At 36.1% G+C, this 15,852-nt stretch overlaps 1 protein-coding gene across 10 annotated transcripts in view; it reads right to left on the bottom strand.

The window, feature by feature from the left end:
• Positions 1 to 15,852, bottom strand: part of DGKH (diacylglycerol kinase eta) — a 178,879-nt gene that overhangs the window by 59,791 nt on the left and 103,236 nt on the right. For 9 of the 10 annotated variants that reach the window (XM_072782927.1, XM_072782932.1, XM_072782930.1 and 6 more), the window contains 7 exons: positions 12,138 to 12,244; positions 11,130 to 11,255; positions 9,008 to 9,110; positions 7,788 to 7,947; positions 5,910 to 6,018; positions 5,644 to 5,783; positions 2,007 to 2,091 (listed from right to left, as the gene is read on the bottom strand). In XM_072782927.1, the coding sequence (XP_072639028.1) occupies positions 2,007 to 2,091; positions 5,644 to 5,783; positions 5,910 to 6,018; positions 7,788 to 7,947; positions 9,008 to 9,110; positions 11,130 to 11,255; positions 12,138 to 12,244 (830 nt within the window). The remainder of the gene's footprint in view (positions 1 to 2,006; positions 2,092 to 5,643; positions 5,784 to 5,909; positions 6,019 to 7,787; positions 7,948 to 9,007; positions 9,111 to 11,129; positions 11,256 to 12,137; positions 12,245 to 15,852) is intronic. The other variant, XM_072782929.1, reaches the window with a different exon arrangement.

Here is a 15,852-nt window from a genome sequence, read left to right as displayed (position 1 = left end):
GGCTTCTTAGAGCAAGTGATACCTGAGGTGAGGATAGACATGAACTGAGCCTAATGTCACTGGGGGGATACATACTCATTCGCAAAGGGGTAGAGGAGAAAAGAACATGATGGCAAGGGGACTTCCCGTTAAATGTAAATAATATGTTTTCTAACATGGAGTATTAACAGAATCATTGTTATTGAAGGAAATCATGGAATTGTTGTTTTTGCTATGTTTAAAAATACAACAGCAAACAGAATTACTTAATTATGGCCATAAGGAATTAATCAATAAAACTGTCACAATTCTTTAAGCTCTGCAATTCTACGATGCCAGTGGAATGCTGAGTTAATAAGATAATTAGGAAGTTCAACCACATTCGTGCCCTTTTTAGGAAAACTGGAAAAATAATAATTTCACAATCATGCATAAAGGAATTTAAAATGAATACTTAAAAAAATATAAGCTGGGAAATTAGGTTAAGCCTAAGAAGGAAGGTTCAGCTTGCTTTTATTACGGTTTTAAGGGAAAAAAGTCACATGGTGACTCGTCGGGGGTGATATAGAACACTCATTTAACTTTAATCTTAAGGCATGCTATCCTTTTGTTATGAAATATTTTAATAAAAAAACAAAATAAGTTTCAATTAAAACCTTTTTATACTAAAAAAAGATTTTTTCCATGTAGTTAACAACCATATCGCATATTTAGCAACTATATATATGTAATAAAAATAAACTGTGTACCTTTATTTTATGTGCTAGGAAACAGACAACTCTAAATAAAGCAAAATAATTTTTCCTTTTGTCCCTTTGGGGAGAAAATTAATAAGATTTACAAAAATACTAAAGAAAAAAGACTGGTTTCTATAAAAACACGATCATTTCATAGTTAGATAAAATAATACTCTAAGTAAAAATGCTGCTGAAAATAAAATAGTAAACATATTAATCTTTAATGGTAATTATCTTTGAGTGTCAGCGCTATAAGTAAGGTTATTTTTTCATATATTTTTGTCTTTCTGTATTTTTTAGAGGCAATTTTTGCTACCTTGAGATCAGAAAAAGGTGTTAAATTACAACTAGCTCCTTTAAGGAACAGCTCCATGTATCTAGTTATCATTCCTTTCCTTAGTTTTGACAAGTTCATAATTTTCTTAATGAAAAAACAAAAACTTCAACTGTAAAATAGATGAATTTTCCTAGGAGGAAAAGTAAATTATTATGGATTAAATGGTTTTGTCAGTCAGAAAATAATCCTTTGAAAATTGAGATCTGTTTCAATTCTCCAGCGCTTTGAGGTTTAATCAGAACCATGAATCTTTAATAACATCTAAAACTATAGTTATTATTGATCTGTAGCAGACATGGAATGAAGGGAGCTGTCTTTCTTCTTCTGTTTTATCTTGATCAACAGGCTTAACCTGGAAACTTGTAATGGTGAACCCTCAATGAGGCAGGCAAAGAAAGAAGAGAGAAATTATATAATACCCTGCCCGCAAGTATCGGTGTTTGAAAATTGCTGAGTTAACACCTTCTAGTCAGATAGGTGCCCATGGCCAAAGCAGCAGATGTGTAAAAGCTAAATGGGAACCTGTAATTGGCTGGTCTTCCCGGGAGCCCTGCTGGTAAAAGGAGGCAGGCAGGTGGAATAAATACTCAGGGAAAACTATCGGGGTGTGGAAAGGGAACTTGCATGCCTGGTGCTCTATATACATTCCTTAGTTTCTTCCTCCCAACACTGGGACCTTGCTCTACAGATAAAGTAGTGGAGGCCCATGACAGTGAGTGATGTGGCTAAGTTCACAGTCCCAGGATAGTGGTCATGGAAGGATTCGATCCTAGATCATAAGGATTCCTTCTTTTGGGGCAGGGGGGACTAGAAGTAGTCAATGAACCCACACCCAAAACAATAAAAAATAAAATTAAGTAAACGTGCTACTATATCTTATAAAGTTTTCTATTTTGTTCAAGATATTTACCCGTATCTCCAAATGATAAATAGGCAAAGGGTTAAAGTCTTACATAAAATTCTTCGGATGCTTCTGGAGGTTCTGGAAGTAGAGAAGCCTTTGGTGGCAATTTGAGTTCATAGGTCATTATACTCCACCTGAAGAGAGAAAAATCTTTGGTCCAAATTCACTTAAAATTTCATAAACTGACTTTGTTCTCACCTCATATGTATACATATGCACATATATGTGCAAACTAGTCTCTGAAACAACCAAATATTAGAAATTTGGTAATCTCATAAAATGCTGAATTCATACTTTATGATTTCCATATCTTACCAAATCTCTGATGAGTGACTTCCAAACTTTTTAAAGGCTATGACCCACAGTAAGAAATGCACATATGTAACAAAACTTCCTCTTCTTTACTAGTGCAATGCACTCTGACTTTTCTCTTTTTTCTGTTTCACTTTAAAATAACGTTTGCTGCAATTTACTAACTGGATCACACAAATTAGTAATGGGTCACAACCCAAAGTTTTAAAACAATGTCCCAGATTAAATAAGTGCATAGAGCAATGAAAAATAAATCATTCTCTCTGTGCCAAGCAGTCTTGCCACATCTGCTTATACATACATGAAATGAAAAGTAACTAAATATCCTTTCTTAAATTAAGAAAGCATGGGGTTGAGAAGAAAATATTAATAGAAATAATAATTTCTTAATACTTGAAGCAAATTTATTTCAGTGAGCTGTAAATATTAATTTCAAACTCAACAATGAATTGTTTGGTATTAATCGTTTGGTATTAATTAAAGCAATCAACTCCAGATAAATCCAGTCATCATCTAAATAATTTCAAAATTTGGGGCGTGTTATACTATATGTTGGCAAACTGGATTTAAAAAAACTTTTTTTTTTTTTTAATGTGGGAAGAACAGTAGGGTAGGCACATTACTGTTGTCAGTAACAGGATGTGAAATCAAGACTTTACAAAGACACAAAGCACTGTAAAAGCATGAATCTTAAGAGAAGCATTATCATGGCTGAAGCTAGTAATAGAATGTAGAGGAAAATCCCAAGATTCAGCATCAGTATTTAAACAGAGCCTAATACATCATTCAAACTAAAAAGTCTTGGCATAAAAATCCAAATTCCCAGATAATCCACCCCCCCCACCAAAGACATAGTTTGTATGTTAGGATGTATAAACCATATACTTGTAGCTACTCTTCATCTCTTGACATGAATATACTATCAAGGAATATATATTTGGGCACAAAAAGCCATTCATTCATACATCCATGCAACTGACATTTATTGAACATTTCAAAATGACAGAGAGCATTCCTTGGTCTGGAAACACAATGCTGATTAAGACTTTCCAAATGAAGTTTATATTCAGGTGCAGAGAACACATAAAATAATTAAATTCAGTGGATATTCAAAGAGGGAAAACCACAATTGGAAACATGAAAGTCAAGTTCCCTATAGTTGGAAATACTCCACTGGTCAAAGGGCAGTTAAAGAAATGGGAAAGAAATCCACCTAAATGTCTGAAGTTTGCTGCACCTTCCATGCTGTACCTTCTCCCTTGTTAGAAAATGGTTGGAGCTGAAAATGGTTGGAGGAGAAAGTGACGGTAAAGTCAGGGAAGGATGCATACTGGTACAAGCTAATCAGTTAGAGGCCAGGTCAGGCCCTATCTGGTGCATACATGCATTAGAGAGGACAGAGTGTGATGCTGAGGAAAGATCTTGAGAACTAGAGTCTGGGTTCCAGTTTAGAATGCCAGTTCTACTACTTGCTATCTATGTGACACTGATACTATGAAAACCTCCTGAGCCATTTCACCAGTAAGATGGAGATTATAATATGAGTCTTCTTTAGGTGTGTAGTGATGATTAAATGAGATAATAGTTTATCAAGTAAAGCAACTAGAAGTACCAGGCAGACAAAAAAAAAAAAAAAAATTCTTCTGTCTCCACACACTTCGACTTTCAAATTTGCAAAACAGCCCTAAATAATGTTATTCTTAGCCACCTCACAGTGTTGTTTTGAGGATCAAATTAATTGAGAAAAATAAAAAGCTTGTGTAATTCGAATATTTCTCAAACAGTGGCTTTTTCCACCTGTTCTTCACCAACAGTATTCTTAAATTAGTAAAGAAAACGGGGGCAGCCCGGGTGGCTCAGCGGTTTAGTGCCTGCCTTTGGCCCAGGGCGTGATCCTGGAGTCCCGGGATCAAGTCCTACGTTGGGCTCCCTCCATGGAGCCTGCTTCTCCCTCTGCCTGTGTCTCTGCCTCTCTCTCTCTGTCTCTCAAGAATGAATGAATGAATGAATGAATAAATAAATAAATAAATAAAAATCTTTAAAAGAAAACGAAATGAAATATTCTTAAATTTCTAATAATGGTTGAAGGTTCTTGAGTCCCTTTCGATGTCTCTCTTCTTTTGTTGACTGCAGGTCTGTATCAAAGACTTCCACCACGGGGCCACTGTTTCTCTGCAAACCACCTGGAGAAGCTAATTTTTCTAACATACGAAGGAAAAGCACACACCCAGGGTAGAGGAAATGTCTAGGAGCATTTCCTGGGATGCAGCGAGAATGGTGTTTAAATTTGCAGCAAAAAGGCATTTAAAATACCTTGTGTGGTGTGGTAAGCACAGAATTGGGAAATCACCTCCAGGTTCTTTTAAGGGGTGGAGACGGAATCCGCTTTACGCACCCAAACTACGGGGGCATCCCTCTCGTGAATAGTTTTGGATACCTATAGACAAATGCTCTACAGCCCAGCTCTCTTTTTAAATATCCTGTCAGCAAAAGAATCAACCATTACATTACCTTATAACAGGCGAGGTTACAATTAATTAGGTTATAGCTCATTTTAGAGTAATTACATTTTAGATTGGTGGCTCCCTGATGAGATTTTGTTATTTTCGGGAACAGTTCCACAGATGGCTAATCCTATCAAAGTTGTTTTGATTCATGGTAGCTTAAGTTTATAATGATATTTTGACATTTGTCTTCTACTTAGGGTAGGGAGGGGTGGTTACTGCTTCCTGAGTCCTGTTGTTCCTAAATAATACCCAATCCTACCCACCTCCTCTGTAATACTCAGGGTACATACACTGTGATTCCTTTTTGGTACATGGGGCATTCAGAGAGAAAGAAGTTGAGTTGTGATCAAGGATACTATAAACCAGTGAAAATTCCTTGATGTGGTCTTCCTAATCTTTCCCAGTGACTGGGAAAGCATTATCTTTTTTCATATTTGGTTTTTTGTTGGTTCAATTCATTTTTGCTATGCATAATTAAGAAGAGATATTATAACTAATCTCAAGTTTATATGTCTTCCTTAGCTTTAATGAAGCCACACGAGGATGGGGCCCAAACAAAATGAACTACTTAAGCTTTCTGACCTGAACAATGATGAAACATAATTGCTGTACCAACATAGTGTTCTATTTTTAAAATAGCAGGTTCATTAGACTAGTTTTCTCAGTTTTTGCTACAATTCATTCATTTACTCAAAAAGTAGATATACTGAGAACACTGGGCTCTGTTCTAGACCTGAGGTGTGAAAAGGGTGGGTAAGACCAGGAAGTTTCTGTCCTCATGGGGCTTGTAGTTTGTAAAATTTAAACTGTCAAAAATGATTTCAGTATGCCATTTTTAGTTAGTTTCAGAAGAAAATTCACTTTTACCTGTCTAGCATTTTGGTACTGGCTCGTTCCAGCTTCTCTAGAATCTGCGGAAGTTGGGTGTCATCATCATATGAACCTCCCCAGCCTAGAACCCGGGCAAGATCATTTCCTGTACCCAAAGGCAATACTCCCAGCTGACACTGAAAGAGAGCACAACAGAGAGACCTCAAACAAGTGGAGAAACAGGAGCTCTGATACTTCTGCACTTCTCTGGTCAGCAGACTATACATGCATGTTAACGACTCATGAAAAGATTGAGTACTTGCCTGTTTATTCAAGTTGAGCTTATCAATTTCTGACAAAACCCAACCTACACTTCCATCTCCTCCACACACAAGAATTCGGAAATTGTCAAACTTCTGGAATAATCTTAAACTGAAAGCAAAAAGTATTTTATTTTAATATAAATAAGTAAAAATCATTCCCCAATTTTTTGTTATTCTATACATATATATATATTCATGTTCAGATCAAATATAAGAACTCTTACTTATATATTAATTATACTACAAAAATTAAGGTGCAATTTTTAACTCCATAAAACTTCTTAATCATACAGAGGAAAGGGGATTATAAGTACAAATGTAGATATAATGAGGAGGAAAAAGGAGTGAGAAATGAGAAAATAAAAAAGCAGAATCCAGGAAAGAGAATGAAAGGTAAGTGGTACAACATGGTAAAATTAGTGATTTTTTTTTCCCATTACAAGGATATGTTATTTCCTTAAGAATAGCATATTACAAACCAGTGGCGGTGACTCTAGGACACTGATGTTACTGACACTCGAGTCAGCTCCTAAAGGGACCCACCAAACCTTAAAGACATATCACTTTTCGGACACCCACTTGCTCTTCCTCTCTCTCCCCCCTAGTCTGGGGTCAGTCTTTTTACTTGTCTTCCTTCACCTTAACTTTTGACCCACCCCCACCTCCCGAATGGACCTATGTACCCCTCGAGTACTGTGGAAACTCTCAAATATATGTGATAGAGACAATCTCAAGAAGTTTCACAAAGGGCCTTCCTTGGAATCATAAAGGATGGGTGGGAAAAGTAAATGTTAAGAATATAAGATATTGGAAAGATGAAGGATTACAAAACAGATGTGCTAGAAAAGGAGACACACCCAACCAGCAATGGAAGGGAGAGGAGACAGGCAAGCAGAGAAGCCAGTTGAGGAAATGCCAGGACCCAAATGGGTGGAAGGAACATACAAAGACACGGTGGTGGTGGTGGCGGCTGGGGACAGATGATGAAGACCAACACCTATGGGACCAGAGGGCTGGAGACTTGGCAAGACGGCAATAGAAACAAGGAGAAAGAAACCTGAAGGGGAAGTGAACAGAGGCACATACAAAGACTAAGGCAGGAGAGAGAAAAGGCGGGAAAATGTTACATTAAAAACAGAGGGGCTTGTTAGGCTAAGATCTCCATTGCTACGTCCATGTTCATGCTTTAAGGTGACAGTGGAAGCCAGGAGAAAAGTGGAGTTGGCAGAAATAAGTCACGAAGAGGTTTCTTCTGTTTCAGGTAATACGATATCACCTCTTCAACAAAATCACATACACCTGCTATATAAATGTATTAAAAGTACCCCAAGGCATATTTTCCCTCATTGAAAATACATTTAGTTTTGTTTTCAGATTGTGAGAGGACATTCCAGAAAGTGGAGAAGAACCATCAACAGTGGTTTTTTGTGTCATTTACATAGGAATGGAGTCTCAAATCCTCAAGAAGCTGTCCTTGTGACCCACAGTAGTGCACTGGTTAAACAACTGATGATCTGTAGCATAAAAACCAATGCCAGCCACCCATGCAGATCATTTTCTAGAGTCACTGTGTATTTCTATATTTACACAAGTTGATCTCTCTTAGAACAAAGCAAACCGTTAGTATTGTTTGTTGCAAGACATATTCTAAAATATTTTCTAAACAAATTTGGGGATTTTCAGCACATAAGGAAGTTATATAAGTGTCAGAAAGGTGAAAGTAAAACTTAGAATGAGAGCTTTAAAAAAGGGAAGAGTGGGAAGATCGACACAAAGATGTCTAGATGAATCGACAATCTTCACGAACTGAAAAAATCAAACATATTTCATGCTCAGTGCTACATTTCATTTTAATGAGATTTATCAATAATCGATTACCCTAAATGAGGACCTCCGTTCATTAAATCAAACACCTGAGCCGGATTTAGCAACTGTTTAAATCGACGAAGGAACTTTACTCCCTGATTATCTCCACTCTTAGAATTGACAAAAACCAATAGTGGACTAACACAGAATGAAAATGTCGCTCTACAGAAACCTGTAAAAAAACACAGTACAGGATCAATATGAACAGATGTCTCTTTTAAACTATTGATGAAACTTCAGAGAAAAGAACATAAATTCATAAAGAACCTTGTTTACTACATGAACAATAAATGATCATTTAGCCCCCAAAATGGAGATAGATTTATTATTTACATACTAAGACTATAGAACTTATCTTTCAAAATATGGTCTACAATGAAAAATCCTACCAAAGAAAGTAAAAGTATTAGAGATAATTGAAGATATACTATCTACCTTAACAACACTTAATTATAAGACACCGATGACAATCTATAAATTCACATTTGTCAAAGAATTCATGTTCATATTCAGTATTACAAAATGTTTTAACTTCTCTTTGATGAGGCATTAGAAAATACTTTAAAATTTACCATAAATAATAGAAACTTGATTTATGAGGGCTTAGGGGGAGAGTTGTTAGCAGCACAGGTTTAAATCACATCTTTTGCAGCCTACAGCCTTATATGTATAATATCTATTGGCATAATTTATGTAAAAAGTAGGAAAATCATAAAGCACTTTATCAATGCAAAACATTAATAACAGTATATGGTAAAAGCCTTTTGTAATATGGTTTGCTTAGAAGGAAGACAGGTTGTTTAGCACTTAAAACAAAGTTGAAAGATTCCGGAAAAACTTATAGGAATCTAAGTTCCTCCAAGGAAATTACAGGAAAACAAATTTCAGTAAGAGTCATGCTGGCAATTTCAATAATGGAAGGGAAGAAAGCATATAAAAATTACCTTTTTGGATCTCATTTTGTTACAGAATAATGATCTTATTTTATTTGCTGAAATGTCAAATCTACAAGTCTTATATGTAATAATTTCACCAGTGTATTAATAGCTATGTTAAATTCTAATTTTAAAATGTTATTTTAAAAGTGAGATGTACTGTTCAGCAATTTTACTGGACTCCTATAAAAACTGACCAGAATAACCAATTACAGTTCCCTTTATTCTAGGAGAGTAAATGTACATATCAATATCTAATATACCAGGAACATACATATTTACACTACTGATACATACCATCAGAATCAGTGCTATTCAGTGCAATTGGAGGTATGACGGACACTTTACATTGGCCAAGGGGACACACAGGATGGTATAAATCTTTGCAGGCAGTGTGTACCTAATAACAAACAAATAAACCTTCAAGAATCATAAAAATATATCTATGTTTTATTATGGCATAAATTACATCTAAGAAACTAGTCATTGAGGATCAAGTATGTGAATTACTTTCATGGCACAGTATTTATAATTCTAAGGAATGGGCTAATTATTTTAGAGATGGGAATTTGATTTGGTCTGTGTAGCCTACTTTTGTGATTGTCTCGGGCAAAAAGCGTATAACAAGAAATTCTTGGTGAGTGGAAACTGGCTGGCTCAGTTGGTAGAGCATGCGACTCTTGATCTTGGGGCCGTAAGTTCGAGCCCTGCATTGGGTGTAGATATTAACTAAAAAAAAAAAAAGAAAAGAAATATCTGGGGAAGGCAAGAAGAGAGGAAGAGAAGAGAACAGAATACAGGGGAAGAGAGGGGAGAGAAGAAAGAAGGAATAAATGGAAAGAGGGAGGGAGAGAAAGGAGGAAAGCTAACTATCTGTCACTATCATCGTCCATAAAAAACCTGTGACCTCTACTGTAACATTCTAAGAGAATTTAATGAAAATAAATAAAATCTGTAATGTGTCTGCTCTTTCTACAGTGGTCCTATAATTTTCTATTGACATGAGTTTTTTTCTATATAACATTTTCATGTTATTATAGGTATAAATACATCTGCACCTATTTTCTCAGCTAGACTTCTGGCTCTGTAAAGAAAAGGAAAATGTGCTAGTATTGCACACTTATCTTGGAAAGTGATACATATCATAGGCGCTCAGTAAACGTGTAAACCCTGGAGAAACAAAAAGTTTCAAGGTCAGTCAAGATATTATTGTGAACGAGAGCAGGGCTAATTTGTTAAGACGAACCCAGGGAATTTACAATAATTTACGTACTCACCTAGAGAGCCTTGAACCATTTTGAGCAGTAAGAGCAGACACTTCATAGAGTATTCATTTAATAAAGTTTATTTCATTAGTCCTTTTAGAAGACTGGTATATTAATTAAACACATATTTATCAAAACTTTTGAGAAAATAACTGAAATTAAATAGTGATTCTTGTTTGCTGATGACCTAATTTTGGATAGTTCCCTATTATTATTTATAATAATTAATGTCTCAAGTGGATTTCAGAGAAAAACAAGCATGCACAGATAGTTTTAGAAGGAATTTTTCAAAGTATGACAATCATAGAGCAAAACATAAAAATATTTATGCCAATGCTAAATGAAAAGAGCAGAAGATAAAGTTGCATCTTCACTATTTTTACAAAAAAGGTAAAATTGTGTCCAGAGACTGGACAACAACTGAAAAAATTAGCAGTTGACTCAGAGCTGTGGAATTGTGGTCTTACTTTATTTTGTTTAAACTACATGGCTGTTTTACAAACTAGATATTCCGTCAGAAACTCATTATTTTGAACACAAAATAATATGTAAAGAGGCAAATGACAGTGTATAGGAAGTACAAGACCAAGGAGGAGGTAACGAGGTGATGCATGTCCACCAGTCCTCATGCAGTCTGGCATGGAAGGACCTTCCTTGCTGTTGGCTCCACGTTATGCCATGCGTACTTCTCATTGCTTTCTTACTTGTGTGAGAAAGTTTTCAAATATTTATTGATATAATATAAACATATATAACTTAAATTAAACTACTGCATGGCTGACTGAACTTGGCGTTCTGTCCGAGAACATGCACAGGGTTGTACTAGAATTATACTTCACATGTCAATCAGAATTTGGTGGCTTTCAATGTGTAATATGTGGTACAACAGGACTGAAAATAGCAAACCATTAAATGTGGCTAAAGCATAATGAAAAACAACAAAACTGTGGGAAAGAAGTCTTTGGACAAAGAAAATATACAATAGCATGACAAAAAGGATATTTAAAAAGGAACCAGACTGGAAGGAATATATCTTGAAAAAGATGAATGTTACAATGGACATGTGTGTTACCACACACTGTTATACTGTAAATTCTTTGCCCCTAAATCACATAGATAAAAAAATTATGAAAAGAATTAAAGAGGACTCTCACCATTGTTTTACACCAAAGGCATTTCCAATCTTGTAGACGCAGAACACTCCCACACGTTTTGTCACAGACAGCACATTTAGCACTCACCGGCAAGTTGCCCTCGAGCCACTGGTGAGGCATAGCTACCTGTGCAGCAAGAAGAAAGAGCAGTCAAATTAAAGACTAGAGGACACCACTCTTACCCCAGGGAAGATCTATAATTATTTCTCACTCTATGGAATCAATACATGTATCACTCGTGGCACCCTTTCATTTAGTACACAGTTATTGAGCATCTATTATGCCCTGAGCACCGTAGGGATACAAAATGCATAAGACTAAATCCCTGAGAGTCAGGATTTGTAGTCTAATTGAGGAGCAATGAATGCAAAGGCATTATTATTAAATGATTACAAAGTGCTATCAGAGATTCGTATGGAAGGTGCAATGGAGACAAGGTTTCAAAGGTGGTAGACACTGTTGAAAGGAGGCCCCGATGTCTAAGGAGTGAACATCTGATTAGACACCTGAGCTAAGCCTTAAAGAACATCTTACTTGTCGGGAAAGGGTCTACAACCCCAGTCTAGCACAGCAACCACTTCTAAGCCCTATTCACATTTCCCTCAAAATTTAAGAGCTGAGGGCAGCCCAGGTGGCTCAGCAGTTTAGCGCCGCCTTTGGCCCAGGGCGTGATCCTGGAGACCCAGGATCAAGTCTCACGTCAGGCTCCCTGCATGGAGCCTGCTTCTCCCTCTGCCTCTCTCTTTCTCTCTCTCTCTCCTCTCTGTCTGTCTCTCTCTCTCCCCTCTCTGTGTCTCTCATGAATAAATAAATAAAATCTTTTTTAAAAAATTTAAGAGCTGAAGGAAACTATGAAGGATCTAACTGGAAATAAAACTCATAATTAATCAAAGCCTTTCATTTAATCCTACTAGAAAATACTCCCACTTAAACTCTGCCATTTCCCACAGGGCAAACAATAAAAGGGAGGTGGTGCCAGGAAGAAACCAGAGACAGAACTGAACTTACTCCATCTTCGTCCTCTATGATGTCCTTCCCGATGGAGGCCAGAGTTGTCCATTTGCAATTATTTGTCGCCCTCACTGCACATCTTTTGTGAGCCTTGAATTTACACACTAAAAAAAAAAAAAAAGTCAACCATTTCTAGATGAACATATACTTTTGGAACAATGATTAGAAGAAATCACAGCATGAAATTTCAAAGAGAAGTAGAAGAAACACAATAATTTTAAAAGCTTAAATTGGGGTGCTTGGGTGGGCTCAGTTGGTTAAGCATCTGCCTTCAGCTCAGATCATGATCCCACGGTCCTGGGAAGTCCTGGGATCAGGCCCTGGGTCAGCTCCCTGCACAGCCGGGAGTCTGCTTCTCCCTCTCCCGCTCCCCCTGCTGGTGCTCTCTCTTTCTTTCTGTCAAATAAATAAACAAAATCTTTTAAAAAGATAAAAGGTTTAAATTATTCTTTAACAATAGTAAAGGTATTCTGAAAATACCTTTTCAGAAGACATTAATGTATTTATGATACATATGACTATGTATTTAGGAAGCACTTTTATCATTCCATAGATTGCTACTTAGATTCCACTCACAAATAAAACAGAAAGGCAATAAATACAAAAGAACTAGTTTTTTTAGGAGAAAGGAGGCAACACACACAAACACACAGAATGAAACAAAATTCAGTAATACAGAGATGCTGGAAACACCCTATTTCTTAATCTGGGTATTGATTACACAAATGTGTTAAATTTGTGAAAAATTCTAGGGTTGTATTCCTCCGGCATTTGTATTTTTCTGTACATATATTTAAAATTAAAAGTTTGAAAATATCAGTAAGCTAAAGAACAGGATAATTTAGAGGAGTTTTAAAGAGCAAGTATGTTAAGAAAATATCCAGTCACGGGAAATAGGTTGATAAAGATCACAAAGACAACACGGTCTTTTAAAAGTATCATTGTTGGGGGGCATCTGGGTGGCTCAGCTGGTTAAGTGTCTACCTTTAGCTCAGGTCATGATCCCAGGGTCCTGGGATAGAGCCCCACATCGGGTTCCCTGTTCAGCAGGGAGTCTGCTTCTCCCTCTCCCTCTGCTGGCCGCTCCCCCTGCTTGTTCTCTCTCTCTCTGTCAAATAAATAAAATCTTTAAAAAAAATAAAAGTATTATTGTTGGGATTACTACATTATAACGTAGAAGAAAATAATGATGAAGTGCACTACTTCATCAGAAGTCCATCACTCATTCTGTCCAGCCCTATTATCAAAAAGGAGCCTATACAAGAGACATGAGACACTGAAACTTACAAGACATTAATAAAAAAAATTAAAGACACAAATAAATGGGAAAAATATCCCATGCTCATGTATTGCAGGAATTAATATTGTGAAAAATGCCCATAGTACCCCAAACAATATACAGATTCAATGCAATCCCTGTCAAAATTCCAATGGCATTTTTCAAAGAACTAAAACAAATCATTCTAAAGTTTTCATGGAACCACAAAAGACTGTGAACAGCCAACGCAGTCTTGAGAAAGAACAAAGTGGAAGGTATCCTACTCTCTGATTTGAAACTACATTATAAAGCTATAGTAATCAAAACAGTATGGTGCTGGCGTAGAAACAGACACATAGATCAAAGGAACAGAAGAGAGAGCCCAGAAATAAATCCACACATATATGGCCAATTAATTTATGACAAAGAGCCCAAGAACACATAATGAGGAAAGAAGTCTCTTCAATAAATGGTGCTGGGAAAACTGCACAGTTACATACAAAAGGATAAAACTGGTGCATCTCTTACATCATACACAAAAAGTTGACTCAAAATGGAATAAAGACTTGAATGTAAGACCTGAAACCATAAGATTCTTAGAAGAAAACTCCCTGACAGCTAGTTCCTTGACATCAATCTTGGCGATGATTTTTTTTTGGGGGGGGGGGGCTGACACCAAAAGCAAAGGCAACAAAGGAAAAATAAACAGGACTACATTAAACTGTTACTATGCAGCAAAGGATGCCATCAACAAAATGAAAGGCAACATACTGAACAGGAGAAAATATTTGTTAATCATATATCTGATAAGGGGTTAACATTCAAATTTTATAAAGAACTTCTATAAGTCAATAGCAAAAACCAAATAATCTGCTTAAAAACTGGGCAGTGGATCTGCATAGACATTTTTCTAAGTAAGACATACAGAGAGCCAAGAGACACATGAGAAGATCATCAGTGTCACTAATTATCAGGAGAATGCAAATCAAACCCAGAATGAGATATCACCTCACACCTGTTAGGATGGCTATTATCAAAAAGACAAGAAAGTACAAGTGATTTGAAGAAAAGGGAACCCTTGTGCACTGTTGGAAGGAATGCAAATTGGTGCAGCCACTGTGGAGAACATTATCAAATATCCTCAAGAGATTAAAACTAGAACTATCATATGATCCAGCATTTCCACTTCTGGGTATTAATCCAAAGAAAACGAAATCACTAATTTGAAAAGGTATTTGCACCCTCATGTTCATTATAGTGTTACCCATAACATCCAAGATATGAAACAATCGAAGTGTCCCTCAATGGATAAATGGATAAAGAAAATGCGGTATCTAAATGAGTATTTCCACAGTGGACTATCATTCAGCCACATAAATGAATCAAATCTTGCCATTTGAGACAAAATGAAAGGACTTAAAGGATATTTTGCTAAGTTGTAATAAGTCAGAGAAAGACAGATACTTTATGACTTATATGCGGATGCTAAAAACGATAACAAATCCACAAAAAAACAAGCTCACAGAAACAGAACACACTAGTGGTTGCCAGAGGCAGGAGAAGGGAGGTAGACTAAGTGGGTGAAGGGAGTCAAAAAGGTACAAATCTTCAGTTATAAAATAAGCAAGTCATGGGGATGTAATGAATGTATACCATGGTGAACATACTTAGATATACTGTACTGAATATTTGAAAGTTGCTGTGAGAGTAAATCTTAAAAGTTCTCATCAAAAGGAAAAAAAGTCTAACTACAGCTGGTAACAGATGTTCACTAGACTTATCTGAGTAATTATTTTACAATATATACAAATATCAAGTCAAAAACACAAGAGAGAGAGAAAAAAAGAGGAAATACCCAGGGAAGAAGCAGCTCATATATGAAAAACAAGTATGCCACAGATTATTTGAGAAAATAACCCTGACTTATGAAAATCAGAACTTGAGTACTACTAAACATTATTTATCTTTTTAAGGATACAAATTCTCCAAGTATTAGTGGATAAGGATGTTATACCAGTTTCTGACTTTTCAGATAAATACTTAAAAGCAGAGATCACTTCAGTAGAAATGTAATTAGGTAACTGTTGCTAAATGCTATATGAAAAGGGGCTCCTTTTCACGTGATTTTTGAATTTCTAACTGCAAACCATTAACAATTTGGAAATGATGGGTTGGATGCCATTGTTTTAAAAAATTCCTAATTTAACATAGCATGCAAATGAAAGGGTCTGGTAAAGTCACAGAGTGTCTATAACCAAATGTTCAAAATGCTTCAGGATGTCATAGATAGACCATATATAAAAGGTCACTTCAGCTGAGCTGGTTTTTCCTTGAAAAATATTAGTCTAGACATTGAAATGTTTCATTTATCTGGTCTTTTGTGTACATTGACAAACACTTTCCCAGAAATCATACTATTTTTGTTATAAAGGACTTTGTGACTAGAGCACAGAC

This window comes from Canis lupus, chromosome 17 (assembly GCF_048164855.1).
Source record: "Canis lupus baileyi chromosome 17, mCanLup2.hap1, whole genome shotgun sequence".
Classification (NCBI taxonomy): Eukaryota; Metazoa; Chordata; class Mammalia; order Carnivora; family Canidae; genus Canis; species Canis lupus.
The sequence above is the reverse complement of the archived record's forward strand: the minus strand, read 5'-3'. Positions and strand labels throughout refer to the sequence as shown.